General features: G+C 37.4%; 1 protein-coding gene across 7 annotated transcripts in view; it reads right to left on the bottom strand.

The window, feature by feature from the left end:
• The window catches only part of HERC4 (HECT and RLD domain containing E3 ubiquitin protein ligase 4), a 132409-nt gene extending 113696 nt beyond the window's left edge, over nucleotides 1-18713 (bottom strand). For 4 of the 7 annotated variants that reach the window (XR_009559298.1, XM_030862380.2, XM_060286195.1 and 1 more), the window contains exons 1-2: nucleotides 18331-18713; nucleotides 16244-16548 (exon numbers count right to left, since the gene is read on the bottom strand). Coding sequence is in view for 6 of the 7 variants with exons in the window: in XM_030862380.2 (XP_030718240.1) it covers nucleotides 16244-16469 (226 nt within the window). In the remaining variant the exon portion in view is untranslated. Of the gene's footprint in view, nucleotides 1-11111; nucleotides 11245-11348; nucleotides 11436-16243; nucleotides 16549-18330 lie in introns of those variants that run through there. The other 3 variants (XM_030862379.2, XM_070043849.1, XM_030862382.3) reach the window with 3 other exon arrangements.
• Nucleotides 18714-19310: the final 597 nt, after the last annotated feature.

The raw sequence follows: 19310 nt of genomic DNA, 5'->3' as shown, positions 1-19310 counted from the left end.
AGAACCTTGTAAACAGTAAAAAAAAAAAAAAAAATGTGTGTTTTGGGTATAAAGGTAATACTACAGACACACCATTAGTAACATATTCACAACTAGCATCTCTTAAAAGTTGCATCTTATTTGAAATTCTAAAACAGCTATTTGAAGGAAAATATAAACATTATCATTACTCTGTATCCTCTTTCATCTACAGATCTCAAAACCTTGTTATTATGGGATAAATTGGGTTACCCCCAAATTGATATGCTGAAAGTCCTAATCCCCAGTACCCCAGAATGTGACCTTATTTGAAAAATGGCCATCAAGGATATAATTAGTTAAGATGAGGTCATATGGAGCAGGGTAGGCCCTTAATTTGACTTGTGTCCCAATAAAAGAGGAAACATCATCACAGACAAGCACACAAAGAGAATGCATGTGAACGACTGCTTGCAAACCACCAGAAGCTAGGAGAGAGGCCTGGAATGGATCCTTCCTTCATAATCTTTAGAACGAACCAATGCTGAGGACACCCTGATGTTGGGTTTCTAGCCTCCAGAACTGTGAAACAATACATTTCTGTTACTTAAGCCACCCAGTCTGTGGTACTTTGTTATGGCAGCCCTAGCAAACAAATACACTCAAATAAATATTTTTGGGTTCAAAACATTCCTGTCAAGTTACCCAAGTACTACCATCTTTGTTTTAAAGGTGATCCACAGAAATAACTTATTCTGAATAATTCAATCACAGATAAACTTGATTTTGAAATTTAGAAGTTTCTAGTTCGAATTACATTATTTCCATACCAAACAACTTTTTAAATGGCAAAAAAAATTTACACAAAATTGGCAAAAGACACATTTCTCTAAACAATCTTTAAAATACAAGCTCAGGGCTTCCCTGGTGGTGCAGTGGTTGAGAGTCCACCTGCCAATACAGTGGACACGGGTTCGTGCCCCGGTCCGGGAAGTTCCCACATGCCGCAGAGCGGCTGGGCCCGTGAGCCGTGGCCGCTGAGCCTGTGCGTCCGGAGCCTGTGCTCCGCAACGGGAGAGGCCACAACAGTGAGAGGCCCGTGTACCGCAAAAAAAAAAAATACAAGCTCAAAAAAAAAAAAAAGCTTTTTAGAGAGCAAGAGCAAGTTGGCAATGCGTATTACAATTCTAAACATGCATGTCCTCTGACCCAGAAACTTTCCTTTTGGGAAACAACAATAACAACAACAGGAAATAACGTGACTTCCAGTAACAGGTAGGTAAATAAATTATGGAATATCCATGTAATAGAAATCGGTGCTTCTATTAAAATGAATGTCTATACAGTATAACATGAAAAGACAAAAATACGTTAAATGAAAAAGAGAACCACAGAACTTTATGTATGTGTGTGCAGGATTACATATTTTAATACAGGTATAAAAGATATGAAAATATAAAGAAACAGTAGTAGTCATCTTTAGGATGTAGGGAAAAAGTGGCTTCCACTTTTCAAATCATATATTTCTGTAACTTTTAAAAAGTTATAAAAATGTACTATTTTGGTAATCAGGGAAAAAAAGAATTTTTTTTTTTTAAGATATAGTAAGTCCCCAAATTATAACTGACCCCAAACCCCACAGGAACAAATGTCCTTTGTTTCTCCAAATCAAAATACTAGGGAAATAACTAACCTGGTCTAATTAATTTTCTTCTCTAGGAAACAATGGCTATAGTCAAGTATTATTTATATTTCAAATGTGATACACAGTTAAGTTAAATGCTGCTCACAAATATCTATCTTAAGCTTTCTGGAACCAATAAAGCAAGAGAGCTAAACAAGCCAGGATAAGTGATACGTGAAGATAATTTCTGACACCCAAATGTAAAACTCCAATGAATTTTTCTACAGAAAATGTTACAAAGCTCACTTAAATATAATTATTGATAGAGTATTACACTTAGGTATAATATGTTTTAAAGATTGGTTTGAAAACCCATTTATGATACCTAGCAGTATTTCCATGAGCAAAGAAAAATTTAGAGTTTTTAAAAACGCAATTCTGGGCTTCCCTGGTGGCGCAGTGGTTGAGAATCTGCCTGCCAATGCATGGGACACGGGTTCGAGTCCTGGTCCGGGAAGATCCCATGTGCTGCGGAGCAACTAAGCCCGTGCACCACAACTACTGAGCCTGCGCTCTAGAGCCCATGAGCCACAACCACCGAAGCCCACGCGCCTAGAGCCCGTGCTCCGCAACAAGAGAAGCCACTGCAATGAGAAGCCCGCGCACCCAACGAAGACTAGCCCCAGCTCGACGCAACTAAAGAAAGCCTGCGTGCAGCAACGAAGAACCAACGCAGCCAAAAATAAATAAATAAATAAATAAAATCTACATTTAAAAAAAGAAAATCTTAACTCTTAATGTGGTATATGAGCTTAATGAAGTTCTACATGTATGTTTAATTAAAAAAGAAAAAACTTCAACAGTTTGAACAACTGTCAGTGTTTTACACAGAGAACAAAAATCTTTGTTGATATTTTATTCTCAAGTTATCAGGGTCTAAAAAAATATATAGTTATGAATAGCAACAAGCACAGTCATGTTAATAACAATTACAAAACTGGAGGTCAGAAAGAATATACTTTGTGAAAAGCTAATTTTAAGAAGCTCCATTTCAGGGACTTCCCTGGTGGCACAGTGGTTAAGCATCCACCTGCCCGTGCAGGTGACACGGGTTCCAGCCCTGGTCCGGGAAGATCCCACATGCCGTGGAGCAACTAAGCCCATGCGCCACAACTACTGAGCCTGCACTCTAGAGCCCGCATACCACAACTACTGAGCCCGTGTGCCACAACTACTGAAGCCTGCATGCCTAGAGCCCGTGCTCTGCAACAAGAGAAGCCACTGCAATGAGAAGCTCATATACAGCAACTAAGAGAAGCCCCCACTCAAGCAACTACAGAAAGTCTGCGCGCAGCAACAAAGACCCAACGCAGCCACAAAAAAAAGCAGCTCCGTATCAATTACTTAGTAAATGTTTAATTCAGCCAGAATCCTCTGCCTACTATGCCTCACTAGTTGCTGTAAATGTAAATTTTCCTCTTCCCTTCTCTCTGAATAACTCAAAACTCCAACTAGAGCAATGCAAAGTTCACTTATATCCATCTCTAGAAATTTAATGTTCACAAGATGCTATACTGTGAAATTAAAAAGGTACTGTGTAACTCCATTCTTGTATAAAAATATGTCACATACAGCCCCAATATATATGCAGAGAAAAGGCTGGAAAAATAAATACTAAATTGTCAACACTGATTATCTACAAGTGTTTTTTTCTTCTTTTATGGTTCTTTAATTGTTTAATTGAACAAGTGAATGTGTAGTTGACACATTTTACGATGCTGAATTTTTAAAAGATGAAGACATTAGTCACTTGGGATTAGTGAGTAACACCAATAAATAATTCAGAATGCTTTTTTTTTACTTTAAATAATCATATTGCTAATTTTGTGATAGAGATAACAAATAACCAAATGGCTACTTCACTCAAGGCAGCATGCTATTTCCCTATTCCTAAAGTAAAATTATTGTTTACTGACACTTTTTAAAGGATGTCTAATATGATCATATAATGATCATCATAAAATATATTCTAAAAAATTAAGAATTAAGTAAAACTAAAACATAAAATATTTAATGAAAATGCTTATTCTCTAAAATTATTACCAATAATTACCAATAAGAATTTGGAATGGTACAACTCATAGTCATGAAAACATTTTAATAAGTTCTTTGATAAAATCAAAACAACATACAGTAACTTACATGTCTTGGTTGACAGCCCATAATAATGTTCATATGGAGATGTAACTAGATTAAAAAATTCTTTATAACGGATATGTTTACAAGCTCATACCCCTTTTATGCATTCTTACCTACATACAGGTATACAGGTAACATAAACAAGACGATTATGTGCCTGGCACTGTGCTAAACCCTTTGTTTAATCTCATTTAATCCTCATAAACATCATGAGACAGGTATACCATCATCCCTACTTCACAGATAAAGGCACTAAGATATAAACATTTCCCTACTGATTGAACTGTTGTCCTTTTGTTAATAATACTTAAACAACAAGGTTATGTTTTAATAATCTATTTTCAAAACATACTTAAAACTGTATAAATACTTAGGGCTTTACATTATTTTTTCTTCAGGAGAGTCCTTTCTTTATGGCTAGGAACTGCTGAAATTAACTGCTTTGAAGAGGAAAGGAGAAGTAAAATTGAAATATAAAGACTCTAACATAAATATACTATCAATCAAATAACTGCTTTACTTCAATTTCTTTTTAAGACTAGCAAGAATGAACCCTCAGAATATACTGCCAGAATTTTTGTTCTGTGTTTTCTTAGATACATTTTGGTATATTTGGCATTCATTCATCACAGAGACAATTAACTATATTCTTACTTTCTATATTCTTGATGCTGACATAGGAATGGTGGGGGGAGGGGATTATAGACACCAGAAGAGTCGGCGCCTCCCAGGACTAGCTAATTCCTAAAGATAACTTGCCTATCAACTCCTGCCTTTCATATGCAAATTGACCAATCCAGAGTTCATTCCACCAACTATCTCCTTATCTAACTCTCACACACCAAACCCTTATCTCCCTTACCTTAAATCATCCCAGGGCCAGGTATCAGGAAACAAGAAACCAACCCTATAGACCAAAGCCTGGAGGAATTAATCAAACTAGCCAATCCTAATCTGTTTATTCTGCCTAGTTTGCCTTTCCCAGGAAAACCTCAATAAGGCTACAAGCTTAAAATCTCCCCTGAGCTCTTGTTTTCTGCCTCCTGACTACCCTGGTATCTTCCCCTGCAGCTCTGTGTGGCATGCAGTGACCTCCTCTCTCTGGAACCAGTGAGCATAATGAACTTCCAAGCCTCATTCTCTCTTCCCTTTATGGCCACAATGACTTTACCATACCATATCCAACATATCCAACATGTACATTCTTAGAACAGTTTGCAAATTTAAAAATTTAAATTTAAAGGTCAGCTTATCACTTTGGGAGGGGCAGGTTTAAAAGTATGAATAAGCAGAATTTAAGTGTCTGTTCCTCAAAATATCAGTACACAAACTATACCTTCTGTTATAGACTGTATGTTTGTGTCACCCCCCTCCCCCAAATTCATATGCTGAAATTCTAGCCCCCAATGTTATGGTATTAGGAGGTAGGGCTTTAGGAGGTAATTAGGTCATAAGGGTGAAGCCCTCATGATTAGTGCCCTTTCTTAGACAGCTCCCTCACCCTTCTACCATATAAGGACATAATGAAAAGATGGCCATCTAAGAACCAAGAAGCAAGTTCTCACTAGGTAACAAATCTGCTAGCACCTTGATCTTGGATTCCCCAGCCTCAAAAACCGGGAGAAAAAAAAAAAAAACCCCGAGAGAAATACAGGGTTGTTGTTTAAACCACCCAGACTATAGTAATTTTGTTGTAGCAGCCTGAATGGACCAAGAAATGTTCTAATTAGTACTCTTCAGTAAATAAACTTTTGAAAATAAACGATGAATCTAACTCCTATCGTTTATGTGCTTCTCACAAGAAAAAGCCATCTATGTTTTTTCTGTTATTACTATATCTTTAGTCTAACAGTAAAGGAATTGAATTTATTTTATATCTTGCTCTAACATTACCTCTAAACAAAACAAACATACATTTTTGGGAAATTTTGGTATAATTTTTGAATATGAGCTCCAACAAGGTAACTGAAGACTAAACATAAGTACTTTCATGGTTAGCACAACGTCTAGGACAAAGTAGACATCCTCTGTTGAATAAATGCCTGAATTTCAGTTGTAAATGAAAGGATACGTATTGTCTATCTCAAGGAACATACAGAAACAGCATATAGCCACTTCAGTGTAAGGCTTACCTAAAATTACATTCTCACACTAACATTAATGGCTTTTTTCTTTTTAGAAAACATTTATTGAGCACTTACCACATGCTAGGCATTGTTCTTTGCACTTCATGTGATATCTCACTTAATCCCTTACAACCACCCTTGGCATGATTATCCTAATTTTACAGAAGCGAATACTTAACACAGAGACTAAGCTATGTGCCCAAGATAACATAGTTAAGAAGTGAAAGAGCCAGGATTTGTATCCAAGCACTCTAATTCCAGAGCCTACCCTTTTATTTTAAAAAAAATAACAGATAATATGTCTACATTTTTTTTTAAATACATGTACGGAAAAATCTGAGTCTATCATCCATGTCTTCTACCAGTCTAGTTCTCACCCCTTATCTTACCTCTGCACCAAGAATAAATATATCCATTATTAGTTGGATATATTCTTCCAGGGTTTTTCTTAATATATCTATAAGCGAATACAAATGTATATTTGTCTTTTTTTAATCCAAAATACAGCTTTATACACAATGTTCTACACCTTGCTCTTTTTACTTAATTTATCTTAGAGCTCTTTCTATATTAGTATGCAAAAAACTCCTTCATTCTCTTCATAACTATATAGCATTACACTGACTGAATTATTTGACCAGTTCCCAACAGACTGTCATAAGATTGTTTCTAATATTTGCTATTATAAACAATGTTGCAGCAACACTCATTTTGTATATGTACAAACATAGCTATCAAATCAAGGTTGTGCATTTGTAATACTGATATATGCTGGCAAAATAACCCTCATAAGGGTTTATCAATTTACACTAACAACCTATGAACACTTATTTACTGACAGCCTCACTACAGAGATGGTACCCCAGTCATACACATAGTCTTCTGCATTTCTCTTAGTATGAATGAGGCTGAAGAGTAGTCACTGTTTAAAAGTCATTTGTACTTCCTTTTCTGTGAAGTGCCTCTTCCTATCCTTTGCCCATTTTGCTACTGTCTTCTTCTTATCTCATCAATTTCTAGGAGTGCTTTATATCTCGGAGACTTGCATTTTGATTTCAATATAAATATTAAAATTCATAAATATTTCCTATTTGTCTTTTGACTTTTACAGTGACTTCTACATAGCAAAATTATTTTTACTTCCATGCAGTTTACTTTATCTTTTCACAATTCAGAAAGGATTTCCTGACTCCAAAATAATTTTTAAAAAATTAGTCCATGTTTTCTTTGAGCACATTTATCATTGTAACCTTTACATTTAAATATGTGATTCATTTAAAATTTATCCAATACATACATGGCGTGAGGTATTAATCCAACTTTTTTATTCCCTAGATGATGCTTCTACTTATACCGAGATCATTTATTGACTATCCCTCACTTGAATTTTTTTCTCCGTTGATTAGTTTATGTCTGGGCTTTCTATTCTATTTTATTTAATATGTCTATTTGTGGGGCAGTTTTAACTACCAAGGCTTTAAAATTAAAATGTTACTATATATTTTTATATATATATATATATATATATATATATATTTCGCTCTTGTTTTTCAGAGTTTTCCTGGCTACATTGGTTTACTTTTTCCATATGAACTAGAGAATCCATTTCTCAAGTTCCTGGGGGGGGGGGGGAAGAAAAAACACTTGCTATTTTTATTAGGATCATATTAAACTGATATTAATTTTAGAGAAACTGACAGGTCTATGTAGGTTGAGTATTCCCATCCACAAATGTGGTTTCAATTTTTCAAGTTTTTTCTATCCCTCATACGTGCTTTCAAGTCTTCTTCATATTACGTCTCACACATTTCTTAGGTTATGACTAAGTCATTTTGTCTTTTTCTTGCTATTGTAAACGCTGCCTTTGCTTTGACTGTTGACATCTAATTGAATCTTGTTTCCACTACGTTTTGTTTTTTAATTGAGGTATAGTTGATTTACAGTATTATCTAAGTTTCAAGTGTACAACACAGTGATTCACAATTTTTAAAGATTATACTCCATTTATAGTTATAAAATATTGGCTATATTCCCTGTGCTGCGCAATATATCTTTGTAGCTTATTTATTTTATACAGAGTAGTGCCTCTTAATTCCCTACCCCTATTTTGCCCCTCCTTCCTTCCCTCTCCTCACCTGTAACCACTAGTTTGTGCTCTGTATCTCTGAGTCTGTTTCTTTTTTGTTGTCTTCACTAGTTTGTTTTATTTTTTACATTCTAGAACTTATAGGTAAAGCACCTAAACTTTCCTCCAGTTGTCTTCAGAAACTCCTAAGGGTCCTTAGGGTCTCTTTTAGCCTTACCCTATTCCTTCCTCACTTTCATTTCTCTTTCACAGAAGCAACATCATTCTCTCACAGGGCACATTTCCCAGGGGCTCTTGCCTACATGCCAGCACATATACAACTTATAGTTACAATTATTTCAGCTATTAGTGAAATCAAGAACTTCTATGTGACTGCATCTTGTGACTTCAAAACCTTTGTTTCCTTGGGGACTTCCCTGGTGGTGCAGTGGTTAAGAATCCACCTACCAACACAGGGGACACGGGTTCAAGCCCTGGTCTGGGAAGATCTCACATGCCGTGGAGCAACTAAGCCCGTGTGCCACAAGTACTGAGCCTGTGCTCTAGAGCCCCCAAGCCACAACTACTGAAGCCCATGTGCCTAGAGCCCGTGCTCCACAGCAAGAGAAGCCACCACAACGAGAAGCCCGTGCACTGCAACGAAGAGTAGCCCCCCCACTCACCGCAGCTAGAGAAAGCCCGCATGCAGAAACGAAGACCCAACGCAGCCAAAACTAAAAATAAATAAATAAGTTTTTAAAAAAGAATATGTAATAAAACTATGAAAAACTAAAAATGTGTTATTTCAGAATAGTATGACACCCAGCAAAGGAATAAAATGAAACTAAACTTAGACATTAATAAAGAAATAAGGTATTTTAAAATGAAAAACACATTACTAAAGAATTATAGAATGTTTTCCTTATGGCCAAGAAAAGCTAAAATAAAATTCTGCCATACTAGAACTGAAGAAAAAAGAGTAATTCCAGGTAAATAAATAAAATATTATGGTTTAAAGAAAGCCACCAAAATTCAAGAAATTTCCCTTTTAACAAAATTAACTCCAGTAATACAACTGTACACAGCACAGATTTTTCTAGCATGTAAAGGAATCACAACAATTCATTAAGATATAAAAATAATTATTGCCTTTTAAGTTCCATCAGCATAGGGAAAAAAAAACCCCATAGAAGCTGAAGTAAGATAAACCATGAGCTTTTTAATACGGATCCTTTATTAATGTTTCCCACTTTTCTACTCACTTAACACAATCCTAGTCCAAAGAAACCCTATAACAATGGCTGAATACATTTTCTCTATTAGTTTTAATATGTATCCCAAGTACATGATATGCCTTACAGACTAGGAAAACTTAACATCTATGAAGTGAGACTTGATTTATTTCTTCAAAGCGATTTTAAAAATAATGGGGGAGCTTCCCTGGTGGCGCAGTGGTTGAGAGTCCGCCTGCCGATGCAGGGGACACAGGTTCATGCCCCGGTCTGGGAAGATCCCACATGCCGCGGAGCTGCTAGGCCCGTGAGCCATGGCCGCTGAGCCTGCGCGTCCGGAGCCTGTGCTCCGCAATAGGAGAGGCCACAACAATGAGAGGCCCGCGTACCGGGGGAAAAAAATACATGGGGTTTGTGAGAAATGAGCTTTAACAACAGTGCTACACTCGTGACATATCGGAGACATGAAACCCAAAGAATACAGTCGGCCCTCCTTATCCGTGAGTTCCGCATCTCAGCATTCAACCAACACGTGGATGGAAAGTACAGCTGACCCTTGAACAAGATGGGTTTGAACTGCAAGGATCTACTTATACATCGGTTTACTTCAATAAATAAAGCCTGTATTTTCATTTTACAGATCTTTGTGTAAGGGAAAAGTTTATGCTCAGAGATCACAAAATGTGGAATAATAAAGCTAGGGTTTGAGTTCTGATTCTATCCAAACTGTTTCAGCTTCTTGCCCTTGGGTGAGTCACTTTCAATCCCTTTGTTCTTAAGGTAGAGATAGCAGTATGGAGCCTTTCACTTGCATGGGGGATCAGCACCCCTAACACCCATGTTGTTCAAAGGTCAACTGTATTTGGGGGAAAAAAAAAATTCCAGATTTCCAAAAAGCAAAGCTTGAATTTCCCATGCCAGCAGCTATTTACATATCATTTACATTGTATTTATAGCTATTTACATTGTATTAGGTATTATAAGTAATCTAGAAATGATTTAAAATATATGTGTAGGTTATATGCAAATACTATGCCATTTTATATAAGGGACTTGAGCATCCATGGATTTTGGTATCTTCGAGGCTCCTGAAACCAATCCTCCACGGATTCTGAGAGACGACTGTACTTATACTAAGGTGATAGAACCTAGACCATCTTGGCTATCATCTGTAACAAGAATCCTTAGTAACTGCTCAAACTGTGAAACTTTCCATACTCCTGTTCTTTCAAGGAACATATGTGGCTCACTTCCAATCAGAAAAAAACACTAACATACCAAACACAAAGAGAAAATCATTGGTTCCAAATCATTTAAAGAAGTCTCTATTTGTTAGACTGTTCAGATTAGGCATCTACTACTATCATTGCTTCTCTGTGGGTTAATGGTTTTATAAAGCATTCACCAAACCAATGCATCCTACAGAGAGATACATGGCAGACTTGATACAACATAATTAACCCAAGTTCCAATGTTAGCCACCAAATCAGTTGTGCCTGGCAGTTACTATGGACCTTGGATAGTAGCACAGCACAGCATTAGACAACAAAGGGATAGAGAATATGATATATAACAGAGGAAAGAAGACTGTGTGTTACCACAGTAAGTTTTTGTTCCTTTGCTTAAATATTCTTCATACCACACAAGGTTATGATGAAGTACCAAAGTGGTATCACAATGCAAGCATCTTGGTAAAATAATGATTCATTTCAATAGGCCATCAATAGAATGGCAAAAAAACAATCTGTGCATTAGTATTTGATCTGCCTCAAATAGAAGATACTATTGTAAATAATTCTAAACATAAGCACAATTTAGTGAATAAGGTAGGAGACTGGTAGACTTAAATTTTCAGATTCAATTTATAGCTGTTCACCAGTCACCTGCTGTTTTGACAAGTTACTTACCAACTTGTGCTGCCATTTCTCCGTAAATTTATCCCCTAAGATGAGGATAATTCTTGCAAATTGTGTCACAAGCATTTTGAAAGGAACCATGAGTTATTGTGTAATGCTCTTGAAATTCCTCAGATGTAGGGTCCTACACAAAGTAAAGTATTATTATACATCTCTCTAACAGTAGTCATCTGTTTGCATTATGATTTTTTTTCCCTACCCTCAACACTGTGATTCTTGGACACTAACCTTTCTCAAAGTAAAGCATCCAAAGCAAGCCTCCATTCCTGAACCAAGTAATTATTTTTTCAAGTCTTCATATCATCCACATCCTTCTCTTCCTTAAAAGGTATTATGAAAATTAGTAGTTATAAAACATAATGAGCTTCTTTGGTTCATTAAGGAATATATGGGATTATTTGAATTTTTTAATCCACTCTTATATGAACAATTTTATTTCCCATATTTATACATTTATTTTCCTATATTACTTTTTAAATTTCAACTATATTTTAAGGAGTTCATTTATAGATTTATGTTTTATGAAAAGAGAGAGCAGGTCAGAAAATGAAGAAGAAAGGCAAGCAAATTACTGCTATATGACCAAAATGTTTTTATTGGAATGATCAACAGCAGAAATTACCATTTTGGGCCACAAAAAACAGAATCAATGCTCATAATATTTTTATCTTCAGTAGAAGAGTTGAGCACAAGCTACAAAAAATTTTATCATACTATTCAAAACTTTATCTATTACTGGCTTTGCAATGAAGTCAGTCTTCAGTTCAAGAATAAAACATATATATTTGAATTTTTAGTTAGTGTTGATACAATATTACATCTGAAACTAGAATTCTCAACCTTATTACACGGTTCCTAAAATGGCTTCTCTTTGAATTTATGCACAGGGAAGGGACTGGGGAGGGATTAAAAAAACATGATGTCATCATTGTATACCTTTAGTCATAAAATAGTAATTTTTAAGAGTTTTTTAAACCCTCAGAATTACATTAAAATAATGATGTAAACTAGTTTCCTCCTTGAATAAATATTCCTCTACCTTCTAAATATGGCAGGGGCAAAACTTTGTGGGATAAAGATAAAACCACAGGGTTTAGAATGTTCTCTTAATATTTACTACTCTAGTGGTTAAGCTCTTTTAACTTCAGTTTCCTCATCTGAAAAAGGGGGACCATAACACCTGCCCTAGCTAACAAGCAAGACTGTTGTGAGGATTAAATAAGATACATAATCTATTCAAAAAAATTTTGTACACCATAAAACGCTATTAAAACAGTCATTTTTAACAAACTGTATCACATTATTTTCAAATTATGGACATAAAATAGTTTAGCGCTGTTTCTAACACAAAACAAATGGAAACAGGTGTGTAAAACATATATTTAGGTCCATGGACACCAAATTCTACCTATGGTGGATACACAGTGAGTAAACAATCTTATTAAGAAAAGTACACTTTCTAAATGTTATCTTAAAATTTCCAGAAGCAAATTTGGAAGTACAAAAATAAAACTAACACTTTATTTAGGTGGACTGACCTAGCACTTTGAAGATTAAATATACTATTTACCTGTTAGCTACGAATTAAGGAAAAAACTGAGCGCCTCTAGATTTTAAAAGGTTTAAAAAAATTCCTATGAAGGAAAAATACATACATGAAAGTGAAATAGATGTTCACTTCTCTGGAAATAGTTCAGAAAGAGCTAGTAGTGAAAGCAAGGATTATACATATACAAGAGAACGGAGATGAACATGGATGTAATCTGCACTCTTGGTATAATAAAGGAAATGAGTGAAATCTTCCCATGTGGTTACTAGAATGTCCAGAATGGAAACTTCTCCCAACAGGCCATAGGTCAAATCTGTTTACTACACTGTAAGGCTGAGTCCTCCAAGACGTTACCATGACTCTCAAGAATAGCTTATCCTTAATGAATGAGGCGACCTCTTTCTCTTTTACTTCTTAATATTCAGTATGCTTATAAAGCCAATCTCTATAAGAAAACAATTCTTAGCTTTCTGTTTGCTTTCTTCATGACACAAGTTTAAAGCTCTGATGAAATGAACTATTGTTTATTACATGGTCCTAAAATTCAACCAGACTCATTCTGTTACCCAAAGTCTTCAAAAGCAATTAAATGAGAACTCTGTATCTTCTAATTCATTCCTCAAACTCACAAATTTAAAAAAAAAAAAGGCTAGAAAAGGAGTATATTTAAATCATTAAGGAATTATTCCAAAGAGAAATACTTTTGGTTAAAAACATTATTACATTTTCCACTCAATCCCCTTAAATCAAAACTGAGGTTAAAAGATTAAGCTCCTATCAGAGCAACTACCTCCCTTTGAACTTTTACTTTTTCCTACCTCTTTAACTAGGTACACTTCAATACATCATTGAATCTGGCCTTCTAGCAATAAAAAGTTTTTCTCAGGATAAGGATTCTCTTCCATAAAGCTATTTCAGCTCTAGATTTATTTTCTGGCTATTTATGTGACCAATCATTGAATTAAACTTAAGGCTTCATTTTCTCCCAGAACTCTTCAATTCTATCCCACAATGACATTTCCCATCATTTAAACTTCCCAGTCTCAAAATACATACCACATCAGGTCAAATTTCAATTCTCTCTAGTTATTTCATTTACATATGCCTTAATGCCCAACCCAGGCTCTAAATTTTTCAAAGACAAAGTTTATGCCTTTCATTTTTCTATTCCATAGACTGTGATGTACTCTGGACAACAAGGCAATCCTAAAGAGGTATCAAAAATTAGGTAAACCCACCCTCCCAACTTTATATCGCCAAATATTGCTTCCACGATGAATCAACAGAGTGATATAAATGTCACAACGTAATCATCACAGTGTCAGCATGACCACAAAGAAGCCTCTTCTGGCTAGTTAAGTTTCTCAGAACCTCACCTATAGGGTTAAAAGCTGTTCCAGGCACTATAATAATCATTATACTATTAGTGCACAGTGTCTATCACCCTTGTGTTGGACACAGGACAGATGTTTAATAACATTTAAAAAATGTAAATCTTAGTAAATTTCAGTAACTATATTGGCAATTTCTTTTTGCTAGCTTTGTACTTTCTACTTGCCCTGAGGCCTCTGAGAAATTACTACAGCAATACAGAGATATGTTCAGTTATTTCTGTGGGGCATGTTAAGTACAAGAACAGTAACAGCCCCAATACCATGAAAATCTCAACCTGAGGCAGCATTCCAAGCTAAGCAAAAAAGGTAAAGGATCCATCTGCCTCTGAAGCAGTGATTAACAAATACATATCAATAAATTACCATTCATGTCTAACAACATGACAACCTCAATGCCTAAGATTATGAAAATCTGATAAGATTCCATAGAATATTCTTCATGAGGTAGAGTACAAGAAAACTACCATTTACCTTGAGTTTTGCAATAATTAAACCTATTGTATTAAGCATCACTACTATTCATCCAAAAAAATTAAATTACAAATCAAGGCAGAAGAAAAGAGATTAAAACCCTGTCAACGAAGGATGAAAACTACACCATAATTTACAAGTTAGAAAAGGGAGGCTGGGCATGGTGGTGAGATGGTATGAAAAAAGAGTAACATACCTTAATTTAATACCTTATTATACTTATATTAACCTCTCAAAAGTAGACTAACAATAGAAACCACTTAAATAATAACGTGGTAAAGAAAGATAACTGCCATAGAAAATACTGAGGTGCCATTATTGTTAAAGTTAAAAGAAACTGTAAATCAGTACAGCTATAATCTTATCTGAATTTACCATCTTAAGAATTAACTTTTAGTTAACACAACTGAAAGTGAAATTCACATTAACAATTTTTCTAAATGTGGTAATATTTGACCTTAAAATATGTATATCCAGGAAAACAGAACATGAAATGTGACCAAATTCCTCAAAATTCTCATTACCCTACAAATTATTTTAAATTTGGTTCGTATGGCTACTACATAATCAGGACATCTCATAGACACAAAACTTTTAATAGCTAGTGTTATTACTTGAAAGTAAGATACTAGGGAAATAAAAGATATTTCAAACTAAATGGAATCATGTATTTAAAATATAATAGGAAGAACAAGAGAATACTTAGGATTATATTTTCAGCAACTAAGTGAAAGTAAAAAGCTTTCATCTTAATTTTCCCCCTTTCTGATACATGGAACACAACACAGTAAATTATGCATTTAAAATCTGCCCAGGGCTTCCCTGGTGGCACAGTGGTTGAGAGTCCGCCTGCCGATGCAGGGGACACGGGTTCGTGCCCCGGTCCAGGAAGATCCCACATGCCGTGGAGCGGCTGGGCCCGTGAGCCATGGCCGCTGAGCCTGCGCGTCCGCAGTCTGTGCTCCGCAACGGGAGAGGCCACAGCAGTGAGAGGCTCGCGTACCGCAAAAAATAAAAATATAAATATAAAATAAAATAAAATCTGCCCCCCCCCCAAAAAAAAGAAGAAGATAAAAAATAAAATCTGCCCAGGGTGGCTGACCAGTACTGATAAAAGAGGACCTACATACTGTATATTCTATACCAATATACTTAGTACCAAAGAAGATCTATACACTGCAGGGTGGTTTTCGCTATTGTTTTACATCACCATAATTATGTTCTGAAACCACAGCTTCATACAATAAGGGTTTGTAGGGCTTCCCTGGTGGCGCAGTGGTTGAGAGTCCGCCTGCCGATGCAGGGGATGCGGGTTCGTGAGCCGGTCCGCGAAGATCCCACATGCCGCGGAGCGGTTAGGCCCGTGAGCCGCTAGGCCCGTGAGCCATGGCCGCTGAGCCTGCGCGTCCAGAGCCTGTGCTCCGCAACGGGAGAGGCCACAACAGTGAGAGGCCCGCGTACCGCAAAAAAAAAAAAAAAAGAATAAAAAAAAAATAAGGGTTTATAATAGCACTTGTTAAAAAAAGAAACCACAAAATAATTAAAGTACTTAGAAGCATGCAAACTGTAAAGGATCTATTTAATGCCTGGTTTGCTTTTAAAGCCTGATAAAAAGAAAACATGGGTTTAGGACTAGAGAAATTGTTTGACATTTCAAACTTAAATGATATAATTATTAGAAATAGCAAACAAAAAAATTTTCAACTTACCTGGTTTCTTTCTCGATTTTTCATGACCTAGCTGCCCTAGATCATTACATCCACATGTGTATACCGTTCCATCATCCAGAACAAATACAGTATGTCTGAGTCCACATCCTACATCTCGAACCTTTTTATTTATAAAAAAGTCACTTTTTCTGGGCTCTAGTACAATTTCTTCATCAATTCCACCCAAACCTAGCTGTCCAAAAGATGCATTTCCCCAGCACAACATGTTTGTAATTCTTTTGGTCTTCCAGTTTCAATAAAACACTCCCTTCTGAAACACTGGCAAGTTGGAGGTATCCCTATGTCTGAGAAGATAGAAAAAAAGTTAATATGACTTCAAAGGAAACATAATGTATAACTGCTCTTTCAAGTACTAGGCTACAATAATCACTATGTAGTAAACATGAAATTTACTTTATAATGTGTTACAGAAGTATCCTTCAATTTCAAAAACCAATCAGTTGTATATTTTTAAAATTATCATACAGAAATGTTTAGGAAAAATACATCACTCCCCATGATTCTTTGCAAAATCTAAATATTAACTAGTTTTGACTTTTTGTTGCCTTATAATAGACTAATCAAATTGAAATATTAAGTATCCTGATGAAGTTAACCTTTTTTTTCCTTTTTGCTTTGAATAATTTCAGTGGGAGCAAGAAATATGACATCTATCCACTGCCCCCAAAATCAGATATATACTCAGTGAAAAATTTAGCCAACTACAGAAACATAAAACCTTGCAATCTCCCTCAAGTCACAGGATAATTAGATTTTCTAACACCTACCTCCACATTAACAGAAAACTGAAGTTCTTATCTGTACTAGAAATAAAGCCAATAATGGAAACTTTAAGTTTCCCACAACTTAAAAGACTCTTCCAACTAACAGGCCCCAGATAAAATTACAGTTCTCTAGGTAAGCTTTGATATTAAGAAAATCACCTCCAAAGATCATACTTTACAAATCAAAATATTAACACTCTGACCTCACTACTAATTTAATTTAAAAACTCAATCAGTGTACCTAATTATAATACAAAAGTATGCAGTTTAAAGATCAAGACTCTCCCCCAAAATTCAACATTTTCTATTTCGAGTGGGAACCATGACTGAAAAATATCTCCCGAAGCCGATCTACATCTATCTATACCCCTAAGACAATTATTTGAAGATGGAAAAAAAAACTGCAAATAACTCCGGCACTGCCGATTTTTCAAGAATAGAAATGCGGACTGGGACACTGAGAGTTTGGTGGCGAAATCTGTAGAACTTTCCAGTACAGTGACTGAATATTTCTTCGCTTATATAGACACGGATAACAAAGAGTCCACTTTATCTAAACCTACACAGATTTTTAGATATATCGCGTTACTAAATAACACAATTACAGGAAGTCAGCCTTATTCCCGTGTAGGTACCCACATTCCTTACACAGAACCTAAGAAGTTTCAAAACCCAACTTTCCTACGTGCGGGCTAGCAAGTGCTGAAGCTGTCTCATTCTATCCATGACCCATCCATTAAGAAAAGTTTGATTTTATTCTTTTGGGGCATCAGAACCCGATAGTTCCCGAGAGTTCTGCACTGTCTTCCCGGTTTTTGTTTTGTTTTTTTAAGGAGAGGACAGGACAACACCCCAAATTCCAACGCACGAGGTTTAACAATCCTTTTCTTTAAAAAAGAGGGGTAATGGGAAAGGCGTCCTCTCGCCAGCAACAGGTAGGGGAAAGAGAAGCAGTTTATTCCCATCATTCCCTGAATATGCACTGAGATCAGCTTACGGGGACCGGGAGAGAGAAATCATCTGCACACACCCAACCTCGCGGGCCGACCAGTCAACTGCTGCAGCCGTCCGCTCGCAGTAGCCGCAGAGGCCGGCGCACGAGGCTCGGCACCTCGGCGGCCCTTGTCCCAGGGAGGCCCTTCCCCGGGGAGGTGCGACATTCCAGCCCCCGGGCCAGGGGGCCCGACACTGCCCTCGTCCCCCCACCCCCGCCCGAGGAAACGCTGAGAAAGCACCCAGCGCCAGGCCGGCCTGTATCCGCCCAGCCCCCTCCCTAACGCCGTCACACGCCCCCGAACCTACCGGGGCAACGACTCACCCGGCCCCTCAAGGCAGGGGAAGCCCAGGGCGGCTGGGGGCGGCGCCTCCCGCAAGAGGGAGGCAGCGCAGCAGCTGAGACAGGTCTCCAGTTCCCGGACCCTCCTCCTTCAGCCAGTGGCTGCGAACACCAGAGCTCCTCCGGCGTCGGTGAAGCTGCTCCGCGGCTCACCTCCTCGGCTCCTGTGAAACTTTACCGGGTTCCTCAGAGAAAAGCAGCCGCCACTGCTCTCTAGCCCAGAGCCAGCCGTCAGCGACCCGGATGGAGCGGGAGGGGAAGGGCAGGAGGCGAGCGAGGCGGAGAGCGCTAGGGGTGGGGAAGAGTTGGGGCAGACTGGGGAGGAGAAGGGAGAGAGGGAGGAGGCAACGCGGGGGGAGGGGGAGGGGTCGGCGTCGGCCGGAAGTGAACCGCGGAGCACGCGCCCGAGCCCGCCCACTTCGTGGCCCGCGCGCCTGCGCCGGAATCCTCCCAGGGCACACCGACGCGGGCGCCTGCGCAGTGTGGTGCTTTGCCTTGCCTTAAGAGAAAAATGCCAAGCACAGAAGTTTGAATTTGCAAGGCAAATGCAGGTGTTTGGTGTGTCTTGTCACAGCGTTTCAGCGTGCACTAGGGCCTTTTAGTGAAGAAAATCTCTTCCTTTTTTGGCTAGGTTGTCTTTTTGCCTATTAGTTCCAGTTTCTATTATTTTATTCCACCTTTATCCAAGGAGAATTTGAAGTAGCAGATAAAACATCACAAATACGGATATAAAGGTTGTTGAAGTCTTTTATTTTATCCCTTAGCCCCAACTGGAGTTATTCTGAGGATGCCAGATGTAGTGCAGCAATGATGGAGCCTACTGGCATTAAATATCAACACCACCAGTTCAGGCTCCTGATAAAGTGTTGGCTGCCATCACTTTCTGCACTCTCCCTGGAAGCTAAACTTATAACGCAGGGCCTCCTTCATTTAGAGAAAATTAAAT

Source organism: Globicephala melas, chromosome 16 (assembly GCF_963455315.2).
Source record: "Globicephala melas chromosome 16, mGloMel1.2, whole genome shotgun sequence".
NCBI lineage: Eukaryota > Metazoa > Chordata > Mammalia > Artiodactyla > Delphinidae > Globicephala > Globicephala melas.
Note: the sequence above shows the minus strand (reverse complement) of the source record. Positions and strands in the feature narration are given on the sequence as shown.